The sequence below is a fragment of the Numenius arquata genome, chromosome 11, assembly GCF_964106895.1.
Source record: "Numenius arquata chromosome 11, bNumArq3.hap1.1, whole genome shotgun sequence".
Taxonomy (NCBI): domain Eukaryota; kingdom Metazoa; phylum Chordata; class Aves; order Charadriiformes; family Scolopacidae; genus Numenius; species Numenius arquata.
Genome location: NC_133586.1, coordinates 29,830,060 through 29,846,859, shown reverse-complemented (window position 1 = coordinate 29,846,859; position 16,800 = coordinate 29,830,060). Strand labels below are relative to the sequence as shown.

At 35.8% G+C, this 16,800-nt stretch overlaps 1 protein-coding gene across 3 annotated transcripts in view; it reads left to right on the top strand.

The window, feature by feature from the left end:
* The window catches only part of TENM2 (teneurin transmembrane protein 2), a 520,319-nt gene that overhangs the window by 206,021 nt on the left and 297,498 nt on the right, over nucleotides 1-16,800 (top strand). The window contains exon 3 of one of the 3 annotated variants that reach the window (XM_074155638.1): nucleotides 3,113-3,196. The exons of the other annotated variants lie outside the window; for them this stretch is intronic. Coding sequence (XP_074011739.1) covers nucleotides 3,113-3,196 — 84 coding nt within the window. The remainder of the gene's footprint in view (nucleotides 1-3,112; nucleotides 3,197-16,800) is intronic. 3 annotated transcript variants of the gene reach the window in all.

Below are 16,800 nucleotides of genomic sequence, written 5' to 3'. Positions count from 1 at the left end.
ATCGTATACATCACAGGAGACCGATTCTGGAGTTGCAGTGTTTGTTTTCTCAGTTTTCAAAAGGTGTTGTGGGTATTTATGCTATTATTTAAAGTTACTTCTATCAGCATTGTTTTTTAACATAAACTAGGACTCAAGACAACAAGCTGAAAACCACCGCTCATTTATCTTTGAAAGTAATGTAGAGAAAGCAGATTTCTTTCTCTCTGTCTGTTACTGTGGGAGCAAATGGGTCTGTGGACACTGGGGGAGGTGTGTTCTAGAGGAATATATAAGAGGAAAGCATTTTAAGTTCACAGAGGTTTTCCTTTTTCCAGGTGTAAAGTGTCTGATAGGGAGTAAAATTAACTTAATGATCTAAAGATTTTCTTCCAAAAGATTTTTTTCTTAATTTTTGGTAAGGCCAAAGATTGTAGGTCATAGTCTATTCTTTCCCGTCTGATAATTGCAAAACCCATTACTATCCCTTTGAGATGTTTTTTATAAAAGACTGTACTAAATCTGAATAAAAACCTAATAAGTAGATTAGTTAGAACAATAGTCCTCGTGAGGGTGTTTGATTCTGAGTGTAGCTGCTAGATATAACCCTAAATGCAATTAGGCTTAACTCCCTGTGAGTGTCAAAGGAAGGTAATACCCATGGAGACTTCCCTTCAGATGACACTATTTTTAAAGAGTCTCGCCATGTAAATTATTCTTTCCTTTGGGTATTGGTAACAAACTTTTCTTTTTTTGTTGTTGGAGAAACAGTGATTGGGAACTTATGTTTTAGCCATTAGTTTTAGATGTTTCCCATCGAAAAGAGGGATGGCTCAACTTCCTCGGGGGAACAGTTTGTTGTCCTCATCTATACCTCTTGTGATTGTAAGGATCAAACATCCCAAGGTGGCCACAGACAGGTAAAAAGAGAAAACAGCAGATTCAGTAACATAGACAAGCTTAAAGGGTAATGTGATAAACTGTCAATAGATAAACTCTTGATGGATTAATTCTGTTTTTTCCTCTTGAAAGAGAAATGAAAGCAAAACTTCTATTAAGACAAAATTAGAGGCAGTAAAGATTTCAAAAATTTGCATAATATAGGGTGTTATATAACAGACACTTTAAATTTGCAAACTACTAAAATTGTTTAAGTACTGCAAAAGAATTGCACTGAATTTGGTCCCATTTTCACATATAAAAGGAAAAGAGAAAAAAAGCTTAGTAGAACAATTCCATGACTTCCTTTCTGATACATTCCTGTGTATGCATGTGTTTACTTATATTAAGTTCTCCTGTTTTTAAAATATGAAAAAAATTAAAATAATCAATTTTTAGCATTATATTTTAATGAAAATTGTTGGTGACACCAAAATGAAGACACTTGCAATGATTTTTTTTTTTTTTTCATTTACCAAAGTTTTCGTATTGATAGTCATTTTCTTCACATATCTTGGCTTTACTTGCATATTGTTCTTAGAATTATCTTTCACCTGAGCATTCCTGAAAACCTCTTGTTTTCCTTCCTTCCTTTTAAATAAAAGCCTGTATCATCACAAGGAAGCTGAACTAATTGGACATGAGCTAAAATGCCTGAAACTGACTTACAGTCATACCACATCAAACTTGTATTTCATGTGTGACAAGGAGACATTTCGCCAGTTTACTAAACTGTCTGGATTTTATTGTTTGTAAAAGTATAACTTGTCCCTTAAAACTACTTTTTACCCCCAAAGCCAGCAATGTAAAGCTCAGGAGCTGTCATTCTTTCACGTTATTTCTGTTGCAGGCATTTTAGGTCCAAAATATTTGTGCTCCTAACAAATAACTACCTTGTTATTATATTGTCTTACATCTTCGGCATGTGAAGCAGTTTATTTTCTATTGGTTTGGTCAGCTGCTTTTATATCTTTAAGTGCCAATGCGTTGCCTTTTTTTCTTTGCATGTAATAAATTACTGTGGGATACAAAACACATATTCTTTGTTGATTCTGGTGAGTCTTGGGTGTAAGATTAAATTATTATCTTATTAAAATTATTAAGGATTTAAACCTGACATGTACCAAGTAAAATAATTTTCAAGTAAAGCCTTAAAGGCAGTGAAGAACAAGAATTGAAGTGACCATACATTAATTATTAGGCTTCTTGTCTTAACTGCTTTGTGCAAGGAAATTCAGGTAAATAAATCTAGGTTTTCTGTTTCTTGTTTTACTACATCTGAAAACTCTCCTGTTGTTATTATGAAATTCAATAACAATTTTCAATTGATTTTGTGCTTTTCAAATTTAAGAGGACTCCCTAATTACTTCATGTTTAAAAAATCCAGGTATATTCGAATTAGTTGTACAATGAAAGAAACCTGTTTTCTTTTTAGTCAAAAAGAAAGACTATTCAAAACTAAAGGATTATGTTCTTGATGTATATTAAAATCTGTCTTCCTAAAGCTGAAGAGTTTTTATGAGACAAAAAAAATTGCCATCCTTGCAACAGTGTAGTTTCACTGGTTCAAGTCTAGCTGAGATGCAGCAGAATGATCCTGATTATGTTGATAGTCAATGTAAAAGTCGTCATGCTGCTGCAATAAACATGGAAGAAGTGATGTATTGCAGCTGAAAGTGTCCATTTTCCAAATGTATCGTAAGCATCTGTTTTTAGATAATAAAAACTATCTTTTAGAAGGATGTAACAATAGATACTTAACTATGGGAGTAACAGATAACACACTGAAAATAAGTTAGTATGTTCTTAAATACCTACTGTACAGCATGTTTGGGAACTCACGAACTTCAGGTTAAATTCTAGCACACATATTATAGCCAGATTTTTATGCACTCTGTCCTTTTTGTGGTTAATGATACTGACAGTGGGTATATGTACCTCCTATAAAGCAAGATTTCACCAGTACTACTGCTACTCAATATGTCTTTTTATATGTCATTGATAACAATATAAAAATTCTCAATCTCTAGGTAATCATGGGTAATGTGTTGGTTGTTTTTTTGATTATTCAGAAATGCTTTGGGTTGGGGGGAGGTGAAACATTCTTTTGGCTGTGTTGCACCAAAGGTGAATGGAATGGAAGAAAAGGAGGAAAAGAACCATCTCTAAAATGTATTTGTTTTATTTCATTTAGATTTTCACACACACCTTTCTGAGAAATTGAAAGACAGACAGACAAGCTGGCAGCAGCTGGCTGAGACAAAGAACTCTCTAATACGTAAGGTTTTTATCTTGCTTAAACTGTATGCCTTGTAAACTTAGAACCTAATTCTAGTTTAGTGTTTGTGAGTTTTGCAATGATTGATCTAGTTCTGTTTATGTTCTGCTTATTACTACGTAATAATAATTGCGGGGGTGTTTTGTTCGGTTTGGTTTTTTTTTTCCCTTCTGGGTATATTCTGTTGAATAAGCCTGATCTCTCTTTACTACCTAGTTCTGTTTCATTTTTGGGTATTACCTTCCCGATCTGATTGAACTAACTAATGGTGGGTTTTTTATGGGGAGTCTTCACTGGGTGGTGAAGGAGCTGTTTTTTCCCTGAGCTAACGTTGCTTCATGGAACGGGGCTCATTACATGGAGATAAAGAGAGCTAAGACACGTAAGAGATGCCAGATCTGGGTACACACAGACATAATTTAAAAACAGTATAGTGTCTGTATCTAGCAGTATTTTCACTTGGGCAATTGCGCATGTTTTATCCCATTGGTAAAAGCTTGTGTGTGATAGCTCCACATAGCATGTGAAAGCTTCAGCAATTCTTAAATCTGACTTTCTAATGAAAGATTTAGTGATAGCTTGGTTCATCTTTGGTCTGGATTTGAATTTTTTTGATCTTAGAGTTTCAGATTCAGACAGTCACACGTGGTGTGTCACTGAAGTTTTGGATCTCAGGGCCTGTGCAAAGCAATCAGGGGGATTTGTTGGGTTTTTTTGGTTTTGTAGAGAATCACCTCATTGATAGATAATTATATTATTTTTTTAAGTACCACTACTCCACACACACAGACACATATACCTTTTGTTTCCCTGAGAGCAAGGCGCCTTTGGGAGGAGGATGTTTGGAAAAAAGCTTGCAATGTACTTTTTAGCAAAAGAAAAACTTAAAAAGCTGTAGTAATATAAATTCAAAGACATCTTAAGGAATTTTAATACAAGAATAATGATTCAGTGACATCTTCCTCTTGATGTTTTTTGAATTCAAAAAATAGTTTTCATTCATGGCATCTGTACACTTATACCAACTATAGTATCAGTATGTGCCCTTACTAATTTAGTAGGGGCCATTTTCATAAAGTCTTTTGTCCTCAATGCTGCAATTTTTGCCTTGTGTTTGACTGCCTAATGAGATGAAAGATACATTTTGATATTTCATTCTTTTCTTCCGCTGCAACCGTGACCTAGTACATACATGAAAGATAGCTTTCCATTTGGGCTTTTCATTTAAGCACTTAAGTACATGCTTTGCAAAATTAGGGCCCTGACCAGGAATAATATTCTGGTTGCTTAATATTTAAATAAAACATAAAGCAAGGCTTTCTCGTCTCCCCCAATTTGATTTTCTGATATACTTTTTTCTGTAATTGCTTGATTGTTGGTAGAACTAGTGAATGGCATTATGCTTTGTATCTCAAACAGTGTCTGAGCAAATACTGGGACAGTTTCTTACATCAAATTCTGAAAGTACTGAGCATTCTGTGATCATTTTGTAGTTAATGCAGCCCGGGAATGCTCAGTGTGTTAGTGTGTTTTCAAACTGGAGATAAGGACCTTTTTTTTTTTTTTTGGTAGGCTAACTGCATTTCCATAGTGCTGGTATATAATACTAAAAATTGCCCAAACTGGCATGTGTATGGTTGGTAATAAAAGTGCAATTAATAAAGAACGGAAATGATCTTGTATATATCTCTGTGTTTCTGAGGCATTGATGATTATTGGTGTTGCAGAAGGGATTTTGGCACAGGTAAAATGAATGGGTTATGCTATTTAGGCCATACTAAGTCTCAATAACACTTGAGTGCGTTTTCTAGGATCACAGACAGGTTCTGCCCTATAAATTGCATCCATCTGAACAGTGGCTGTTCTCATATGAAGCTTCGAGGCTTTTCATCCAATATTGTTTCTCTTTTGGTTTAGTTCTTTACCCTGACAACCTGATGCCCTTCCCCATTCAAACAAATTTGATTTATATATTGCTTTTAATTTTTGTTGACTATATAGCGACTTAAAAATATTTGACGGTAGTGTTAATTCTCACCTCTGGCTTTACAATAACATGGATTTAAGAAAATAATTGAACTGAGACTAGCAATAGAAAAACTTAGTACTTTTTATGACTTGTATGACTCTTATTACTGGGACGTACTACATCTAGTATCACTAGTAAGAGAGTTTGTTGCATACTCTAAATGTGGTAAGAAGGGTGCAGTAAGTTTATAGATTCAGATGTGCTGACTGGCATTGATGTCAGCCAAATCTATTATGTTAATAATTCAAGGAAATTGACCAAAACCAAGCTTTATCTCTGTTCCTTTTTAAAAGTGCCATAGGATTTTTATTTTCCATCAACCTGGATGCTGCCAAAACCAGACAGATGGCACTAACCTTGGTTTAAAGGCTCAGCTGGCTGAGAATGCATCCAAATAGTGTTGCGAAGCTTTCAGTGTGCCTGTTGTGTCAACAGAAGAGGACTCTTTGTGTCACCATAAGTAGAGCCCTCGGACCTTTCATTGTAAAGGTACCCAGCTATCAAGTGTGCTCACTTAGTGGGTGGATTGCTTTGCTGTGTTCTAATAAAATCTGAGATTTCTTGATCTATTCAGCCTTTGCTTTGCTAAAGGAGAAAGATGCTGCTGGTGCAGACCCAGAGGTAATGAGAAAAAACGTTAAGTGCTGAACATGGATGTTGTAATGGTCAATGCTTCAGAAAAGCAGGCAGAGGGACTGTTGTCAGATCCACGTTCAGACTCTGGAAGGAAAAAGGATAAAAGTGTCCTATAGGAAAATATCTCCCCTACCTACTATTTGGATAGACCTAAATCTCACCTTTTCTGACTTCTCCTTTTCTTGGAGAAGAATTCTTAATAGATTAAAAAAACCAAACCAAAAAACAAAATATCTCACATCTATCTCATACTGCGCATTCAGAATTAAAAACAGAACCAAACAAACAAAAGAACAAAACCACCCTGGGTTTCTTTTTATAGCTGTAAAATAATGCAACTCCGAGATTTATCAAAATCATTAAGTAATGCTTTTGAAAGCGTTCAGATAGCATAACGTGCAAATCTGGACATCGTAGTGGAGTCCGTAGTCTCTGAATTCATGTATAATCCTGTCAATACCAAAAGGAGATTTGAATGGATATAGCTAATAAGCTGTGGGTTTGATATATTGTTGCAGCAAGCGTACAGCTGTCTTGGAGATCTATGGGAATCTGTGATGTGCAAGTGAGTTCTTAAAGTAATTTTGGGATGTTATCAATTGACCTATAATTTAATGAAGACATACTCATAGAATGGTTGGGTTGGAAGGGACCTTAAAGACCATCTTGTTCCGCTCCCCTGCCATGGGCAGGGACACCTCCCTCTAGAGCAGGTTGCTCAAAGCCCCATCCAGCCTGGCCTTGAACACCTCCAGGGATGGGGCATCCACAGCTTCTCTGGGCAACCTGTTCCAGTGTCTCACCACCCTCAGAGGAAAGAATTTCTTCCTAGTATCTAATCTAAATCTCCCCTCTTTCAGTTTAAAACTGTTATGCCTTTTCCAGAGGAAGAAAATGGATTGGATTTTATCCTGTGCTTATGATGTTTAGGTACAAAACGCAACTGGTTGTATGGGGATTTGATTTAGGAGGATGATCTCTTTATGGAATGACATTTAAAATCATCAGTGAGAACGGTAGATTGATGTCCGGTAGCCTTCAGATGTAAATAAGTTGAAAATTGTATTTAAATACTGTGTATGGATACTGTGGATAGCGTTTATAATAATTCTGTTTAAATCAAAGTAAGGAGGAATTCGGCTCACTTTTCTGCTTTCAGTGTGGATTTGCTTTACTGAGGATTATTTGGGTTTGCTTTTCAGGGAGGTTTTTTCGTTTTCCATTTTAATGGAAATTCTTTCAAAAATACATGAGCAAAACCTGGTTTTATCATGGGATTTTAGCAATGATTTCTTTAAGTAACTGACTCCAGGTTGTACAATTGCTCCTCATGCAACATACTGTTTTGTTAAGAAACAATCAACCGGAGAATGTAAACCGCAAAGCCAAAACTGTGTGACAAAATGATGAGAATGTTGGAAGTTCTGAGGGGGGAGTAAAACTCTCTTGCACTTTGGGTCCTAGAAGAAAACAAGCTGACAGTTCTACCAGGTGCCTCTCTTAGGAGCAGACTTAACACTTGCTACAGAATTTGTCTTGAAACACACCGGTATTTGAACTAAAGAATTTGCAAATTTGCTTAAGAATCAAAACAGATTGTGTGTTGAAAGACTGAGCTGCTAGCAAAATACTCCATCATGTCAGATTTATACAAACCCATCTCCTGTGTATTGCACCATGTCCTAGAAAACTGGAAGCCATGAAAACAAGAACTTATATTTTAAGGAGTTCTGTGACAGCTTATAAAAAATAGCTTTTCCACTTTTTACATGAAGCTTCTACCTTAAAGAAACTGATGAAATAGGTGGTAATTTTTAACACAAGCAGCGACAAAATAAACACCATCTGCTTGAGTTGACTTATTCTATAGTATTCTCATGCTGGGTGATTTTATTTCACTTTTTTTCAGAAATAGTTAATGACATATCTGCTGTGTGGTGGAGATGCATTCTGGGTGATTAAATGTGGACATAAGTTTAGGGAAAACAGTAATGAAACTTTTTCAGGAAACTGTAAGAAATTTTAAACTACTAAAAGGAACTTAGAAAATATATAGCTATGTTGAGGTCTTCTGTTTTTGTTTGGTTTTTTTTTTTGATCCAATTTATTATTGCATCAAAAATGTTAAACGTATTTATTCTTTCAGAATACCTGGTTATCGTGGAAAACTTCTCATTTAGTCTTTCTTTTACCAAAGCAAAGATCTTCCCACAGTGACATTATTAGTCCTCTGAGCAAGCCGACTTTTCTCTCGCATCCATGAGTCTGGGGCTGTGAAGACAGATCAGGCTCATGTGGCACATGGCATCGGCATCAGATTTGTTTACGTGGGAGAAAGTATTTAAGGGAGCATAATGTACACCGTCTTTGTTACAACTGCAGAACAGAATAAAAAGGTTTATCTCAAGATTCACTCTACAGTAAGAAATTCTACATGCGTGCAGAGTTGTTTACTTTTATGTAGTATGTCTTTATCCTGTAGAGCTCTGTGAAGCTATCTTTCCTCCCAAGTGAGGTTGTTAAGAAAAGATGTAATTGTCTGGTGTCCCTGGATTATTCAAAGACATAATTCATAGTGGTTTGAGTTGTGGCATGTTTTCTTCCTTTTGGTAGACCTTGGTAATCCTGTTGGTTTGAATATTCCTTTCCTGTGTCCCTGAAGAGCAGTCTCTTCCCAAATTACCCCAGTATGTCTTACCTTTTCCTTCTTGGTCAGCAATGAGAGGTCATCATTGTGGGAATTCCTATTTAACACTGTACTGCAGAGGCATTTTGCATAGATCACTGTGCAAAATCCAAGCAATTAGGCTGTTAAACCAAACCTGTGTTTACTGTGCCAGATCATATATCCCTGGTATAAGTAGATTTTAATAAATAAAAAACCCTCTAAAAAATAAATCTCTGGATCTCCACATGGATGGGTGGATATTTAATTTTAAGATTTTGAGATAGAAATTAAATGGATTTCCAAATGGATTGGAAACCAGCTACTTTGTTCTCTAGTAGGTGAAAAAACAAGGATGGACTCCACAGTGACATCAATTCGGACTCTTCGTCTGAAACTTTAAAAATCTCAAGTAAAACCAGATTCAGTGTTTTCCCTTCCTGCCACCAAGGTCTGTTTAATGGTTTTGTCAAGTTATGCAAGTGATACTGTATACAGTATTAACAGGAAAAAGTACTTCTGGAAAAAACCTTATATAAACAATTTAAAAAGAAATTACTGTTTCTTTTTTTTGTTGGGAGTCCTGAAACATATAGTGAGTATAAATGAAGCTTTGCATAACGTGCTTGTGAACACTGGCTAAGGAAATATTGGTAGAAATATGTTTAAAGGTAAACTTAAGTACTTCTAATTATTTTAATACTTTTATTCAAAATTCATTCAGTTTATTTTTTTAGTAATGTACGTGTAGTAAAGCAGCGCCTGTCAAGTAATATGCGATTAATGATAATTGTTCTGATTAAAAGAAAAAAAAGAGCAGTCTGACTTAGTGGATTTTTGTCTTTGCAGACTGCATAGTAATTAAAAATTGGGATGAGAATTCATGTGAGTTGCACTAAATGTGTACTGTGTATATTAGATAGCGAGCATTTAAAGTCATCCCATGTTCCTTAGCACTGATAAACAGATTTACATAAGTTAAATACGTATATTACAGACTTTTTGACTTGACCTGATCTGTGTAAACATTGCATTTACAAATTATCAAACCTCTTTGAAAGACAGCCTTATGTACGTGTATTATCTTTTATGTTAATCTGAAACATTTCTCAAGCTGCTGTGCATGAAGTTAGGGTGAAGAATCCCTTATTCATATCCATATGCATGCTGTGAAACTTGAACAAGGAGGGAGACAAAAAGAACTGATTAAAAAAAAATTATATACTTTTTTTTTTTACACTAGTGCCATAATTCCTTAGTTTAGGTTTACTTATATTCACTGCTAGGGTGAAAGTGGAGAGAGCCTGATTAGTACTTTCTTTGTGAATATCTGTAACTCGCTTTTATAAGCACTTTTTTCTTGTTTGGATTATGAATTGGAAATACAATGTGCTTTATTATTTATTATTTGCATCTGGGGCAAAATTTTTACAGTATCTAATGTCGTAATAGTAAGTGAACCAAAATTGATTGCATTATATTATTTAATAGGGAGAAGCAACAAGGAAATGATGACAGAGAAGTATTCTAAACTATGATACTTGTGAACTCTTCCCTGTATCAAAGATTTGTATATTGACGATGCATAACTACATTCAGAAGTTGCGAGTGGAAGGCCGAGCGTTTTGATAGAAATGTAGATAGTGCATGGGATTATTGTATCTGAGGAGTTAAGTATGCTTGGGATAATAAGCAGAGGTGAAAAGCTGAGACATATAGCTCGTTTCTTGATACCCACTTCCTTATTGGGGCAGGTGAGTTCAGTATTTTCAACCGACTTCACAGTATTTCTCCTGCTCGTAAGATTTACAGACGTAACTAGTAGTACGTTTTCACACTTCAAAATTTCTTTCCTTACACAGGGATGTTAGGGGTTAGTATTTGATCCCGAGATAATTGTTTAGATTTTGAGCGGTGGTTCAGTAGAATCCATGTGCTTCAGAGACAAGTTTTTGTGTTGTGTATATTCTCAGAATCTGGCCATATTTGATTGTACTTGGATACAGTGCCTCAAATCCCACATGGTTTGAACTACCTGGCCCTGCTTAATGAGGGTATTGAATGTGGTGTTAATGCCAGGAGGCCTCTGAAAGGACTTTTTTTTTTTTTTTTTTTTTTGGAGCACTGTAATATATTCATTTTTGGGGTAGACCTATAATGCTGCCTTCTCTCCTCTTTCCACTCAAAGAATACTTAGTGATTCTGAGGATTAGTTGTTAGGTGTTGCCCCTGAGTTTCGATTCAGAAATTTTACTTTGTGTATCATGTGATAATATCATTTTGGGAAACATATATTGGTGCTTCTTTTCAATGATAGTAAAATCAGCTTGTGCAACCTCCCTGACAGTACAGACTAGACAGCCCCATGTTCTAATTTACCAAGTGCCTGGTTTAGTCACTAGAACTGATATATTCAGAGTAATAAAAGGCACCACTTCTTTTAGTCACCATCAGGCCTTATTCTCTTTATAGAAAGCCTTGTCAAAAGTAACAGAACCACACTTAGAGTCAAACTTCTCATTGTCGTCTTCTCTCGGCAGTGGGTTTTGGATTCTTCATTTAATAGCTCATTAATGGCTTCATTGTAGTTTTGTTGTTTCTGAACGTTATGTCTGATTAAAAGTTATTTTTGTAAAAAATTGCAAGCTCCATATCTTAAAGGCAGTATTCAATACACCTGCATTTTTGTAGCTTAAATTTAGGGTTTGTATCAACAATCTCTTGAATACAGGAAGAAATTAAGACTAAACAAGGAAATTAAGACCAGAACTGCCATGACTGCGCAGTACTGCTACACGTAATAAAGGCTAAAAGATTCAAGTTCTGCAACCAGAGGCAGAATTGAAATAAGGAAAGTATATTTCAGGTAGATTTAGGTGAAACTAAGGAAGATACAATACATGTCAATGCTATCTATTGATTTCTTCTTTTTCTGAGTCGCTTCTGTGATATGCATTATTGACATTCCCTTTAAGGCGGCTCAGAGTTGGTGAAGTCTGCAGTGTCAGGAAGCAATGTCATCTCGGCCATGTGTACTTGCCAGAGTGGTTAATACTGCCAGTCAAGTAATAAAGTAGTAGTAATATGAAAAGTGTTGCAAATGTTAATTATCACAGAAAATGTAAATGCTATTTTCTTTCCTTTACTGTGCTTTTTCAGGTATGTCCTTCTAAATCTGTGGTGTTTGTAGAAATCAAATTGTCTCAAAGTTAATGTGAAGTAATGAGAAAGGACAGAAATATCTCTAAGTGTGAGTGCACAGATATACACTAAATACATGTGGAGGAGATTTAGACAGACAAAATTTGAAATCAATAAAATCTAAGCAGTTGAGCTGCTTTATATAAATAAGGAAATGTTATTTTAAACCAGCAGCTGCTGTTCACCTTCAGGGATTTTAAATGAAATCATTCCTAAGCCAGAGCACTTGGGTTGTAGCTGGTTTGATTTGGGGTATTTTAACTTGGCATTTTAGTTAAGAAGTTCAACAGTTCACTGGGACTTTACAATGGATTAGGTCTCTAGAGTGAGACATTGGGGTGGGAAGAAGTATTTGGATTGCTAAAGCATTAAAATAGTTCTGTGATCAGCTTCTTGGAGTAGATCGTTGGGGTACAGGCGTCATAGCCTCTGACCTTCCTGATGTGATCATTCCTCCATTATTTAGCTTTACTGTAACAATATAAAAGGACTGAATTTGAGGTATTGAGGTTTCCAAGTAAATTTTAAAATGTTTTCTTAGAAAATGTAGAAAATTTGTGTTAATGAGATGGAGGCAGCATAATTATAGAATGCTTCTACCTATGTTTCCCTTGTCAAATTAATATAGAAAAATATATTTTAAAATTTGTATGCTGAGCATGTGTACTTAACCAAATGTCTTAGTCTGCTTTTAATTAATTTAAATGCAGTTCTAAATTTGGTTCTTTGACCAGGTCATGCTTCTGAGCGTTGTTTTACATGACAATCAAATCAGCATTTAGAAATTCCCTTTCCTTCACCTTCATTGTTCTCACTAGAGAAGTGTCTACTTCAAGTTTCATAGTTTTTTCTAACCTCAACCTGAGGTAGGAATTCCAGATGAGATTTTCAGGAATTCTTGTTAAATACAAGTTTTTCTGCAAGAATTGGATGGGATTAGGTACTCAGACTTTTTCAAGATCCCTTTGAAGTGTTGTCTCCTGTTGTTCATTTTCTGTTACATTGTGGATGTTGAGAAATTGTCATTTCTGAAATGTGCCTTTTTCTTTTTCACCCTAGTGCGTGTGGCAAAGACTTGACTTCTCATTTGCAATGAGTTACCCAGCTAAGTTAATTCAGTCATATAATTTCATTAATAAATACCTAACTTTAAGATTATAGCCCTTGGCTAGACAGACCACTGCAATGTAGAATGTGCTCAACCTCTGGAAAAGTGTGCTGTGTTTTTAATAACTGATTATAATGTGTTTCCAGTAAAACTGCCAAAACCAAACTAAATCAAGGTACTGGTTGTTTATTCCAGGCCCTGTTGCCACGAGGAGTTATTAAGCCTCCTTGTTGAGGAGGAATGTAAGCACAGGATTCTATGGAAAGTTATTATTTATATATATTCTACACATTTAAAAGATACATTATATTGGTTTCTTTCCTACATGCAAGTCCTTTGCGGATAGCTGTTTTCTGGAGTTACAAGGGCTTCTGTGGAACTGTCATCATTAAGGTGCTGTAACTCTTGCAATTGCCCTACCCGATAGACCAGGCATCTCCTAAGGGAGTCATGCAGGGCAGAGCGCTCCACTGCTTCTCTTGACATAGTGACCTATTCTCCTTTTATTTTTCCCATATCTGCCATAAATTTGTACTGCCCAAGTTTAAGTCTCTTGGCATTAACATAAGCAGGCTAGAAATATGTTTAAACCTGACTCTCAAAGTAAGATGAATAATGCAGCATGTGTGGTTTAGCCTGTATTGTCACAACTATAGATACGTGTTCAAAAACTGTTTATTCCTACAAGCACCCTTTCCTACAAGTATTCTGGTGTTATTGTCAGTGTTACTGGACTAGATTTTAATCTACCTAATCTAAACTAGCTTTTAATCTAAGCTATTGGAAAAAAAAAAAAAAAGACAAAAAAACCCCTACAACCGAATCAAACAAACCCTCCCACCCCCAAAAAACAACAAAAAAAACCTAAACAAACATATTTTCTACAAGGTTCCTACTACAAAAAAATTAGAAAATTTTGAACACTTCAGGTAACTGCATGTGTGTCTTTTACACGTGTGACAGCAAAATATGCGAGAAGTTGAGTCTCGATAACTTTTCCTATCCAACTTTAACTTTATATGCTTTGATTGTAGTATCACATTTGTTTAGTTAGACCTCCTAATCAAATTGCTTTAATAAGAGGCCTCTAACAAATGACACACAGTTGTTTTTTTTTTTTATTGGGTAGCAGGCAAAATGATTTCTTCAAACCTTCCTGTTCTTAGGCTACTTAAATTAAGAGCCGTTATGAAGCTAAAGGAGCATAGCCAGTGAATGTTTGTGCAGTTGAAATACTATAGGTTGTATGATGATAGGAGACAAAGCTTACTGAAATGCAAAATTCATTGGCGAGTAATAATTTGTATTTAATAACATGAATCTTTTCAGAGTAACGTCTCAATCTCTTCATTTTCTGAAGTGTCATGTATAGAAGGCCTTTTTATCTCGCTCACTGTAATGTACAGGACTTAAATAACCTTATGTCCTTTTCTGAATATCCATCTCTCATCTTTTGCACTGTGGTGCAACTCTTTCTGAGCCTTTTCTACATTCACAGGGAAGTCAGATTTTACAAACAGCATAACATAAGTTATTTATTTATTTTTTTAAACACTAGTCTGATCAGTACGCAGATGTGACGTGTGAACCTCTGGCTGCAACAACCGTCTGTTCTTTGCCTGCTTAGAGTGGAAAATGCGGGTACTACTCTTGGAGTGGTACCACTTAATAGAAGAGTGACAGATGACTGCTTATTTTAGTTGGAGGGGAACATGTAATATAATTTCAATTTTTTTTTTATAGATACATGCAATGAGTTCCATTCTTCTGTTATTTCTGATAGAAAAACGTACAGAATTTAACTCTTTCTGAATTCTCAGAACAACTTCTGAACTTAATCTCTGTCAGCTTTTGTTCTTCAGTCCAAAGTAACAGTATGCCCTTTTTTCTCTCTTTCTCTCTCTCTCTCTCTCCTATGTGGCAACTATTACTGTCTGTGACATGACAAGGTAATGAAGTTACGTTTCATTTTGAGGGATATTGGCTAAAAAGAAACAATTTGATTTCATAATTCCCATTGTGGTAAGCTCCAGTTGTCAAAAGTCAGGGTTAATTGTTTTCTATTTCACCTTGCATTTCTGGATTCCTGTGTCGCCTTGTAGCTGGGTATTCTCTTACCAAACTCAGCTAATCTCTGCTCCTCTCCAGGCAGCGCCTCTCACAAGCAAACCCTTACTGTGGTTTGCTGTGCGGTGAATTCTGAATCATTAATTTTTTGAACTACTGTTTGAACCTATCAACTTAAACGTAAATCACTTCTTAAGCACGTTAGATCAGGAGGTATGATTAAAGAGGTAGTAAAATTATATTGGTTTTAAACTGATGCTTCTTGGTAACTTGGAGATACAAACACAAAGTTTTTCTTCTATTATGAAAAAGGGGACATGTTCAGAAAAAATAGGCTGAAGAGTGTTACGCTGTAGCAATAGGATACACTTTACATGTAGATAGACATCTTTATATATAGTAACATAAACTGTGGAGAGTTTGGCAACTGAGAAAGTGAGAGAAGCAATGACACAAGATGAGTATCCTTCCTAAAAAGGGCGGAGTAGTTGAGAGTTTTTCAAGGTCTTAACATTCCCAATGTGTGTTGTGATGAATATTGTAGAAATGTAGTTTTCAAGTAAATTGCGCTGTTCAACAGGTACTTCATTAGAGCAAAATAAAATCTATGGCAAGCTCACACCACCCCGTCTTTGCCTGTCATAAGTGGACATTTTTTTTGTTAGTTGAAAACTAGATAATCTTAGTATCTAAAAGATTGTAAGCACCTTGCATTGTCTATGCACACCTCACAAAATCCACTGCCTTCCCAGTGTTTTGTCATTGTCTGTGCTAAGGGTGGTTCCTACCGTGCAAACTTTCAGGAGTGGCAGTGTGAGCGGGTGTTTATCCTTCCAAAAAGCAGGTGCAAGTGAAGACGAAGGGCTGTGATTCTGGGCTGCAGCATAAGCTGCGCGTTCCTGAGTGACCATGCTAAGGGGCACAGCGTATAATTCATCTAGGTTAAACAGGCAGAACATGCACGAGGTGTAGATGAGTAAACCAAGTACTAAACATACTCCAGCAGCTGTTTCAACACAATTTCGTTTTCAATAAGCTGAAGAATTTGTTCAAAAGGAGTCCGGGATACACTTTGTATTGGATTCTAATCAGCCAGTTAAGGGACTCAACAATTAGTACACTAGAGGTGAAAATTAATCGAAAGCAAACAGAACTGTGTTGAAAGCAAGCAGTTTATTCATTGATTGAAACAGTACTTAGGTTTTGAGTGGTTTTTTTTTTTTTAGCTAGGAATATAATATACATGGTTCTTTTAGTTCACTGTAAAAGCAAAGCACATAAATCGGTAGGATTCTCCTGGATGTGTTTAAGGACAGCATCTGCCCTTCCTGTATAATGCTTCCTAACACAGTTTTGTCTGCACTGTTTTTCTGGTGTTCCAGAAGCATCTGAAGCATGTGATATTTGTTTCCCATGAGTCTTAACTATGTGCGAGACCTTAGGTTATCCCACGGTGTCTTGTTGCTGCAGCTGGGTCAGGATACGGTTTTCCTTGGCAGATTGTTTTTTATTTTATTTTTTAATTATTATTATTTTATTTTATAAGCCAGTTAAGCTTTGACAGCTAAAGACATCTTGAAAGAATTTTAAGTGTATCTTCTTAAGGCATGGAAACTGTTTAGTCAGTGGTTAAAACCTGAAAGGTCCCTAATTGAAATACAAATATGCTATTCTTGATTATATGGTAAAATCAGAGTATGTCACATTTGCTTGCTTAAAAGCAAGACCTGTTTTTCTTCATGGTAAGAGTGATTTATTCTGTAGATTTACATTTTGGGAGGGTTATTTCATTTTTCTATCTGGATTGGGGTTCCCCCCCCCGCCCCCCTTTTTCCCCCTGCTTTTTTTCTGCAAGAACCTTAGGCCCAGTCAGCATCACGATAACCTCTAACAGCTTG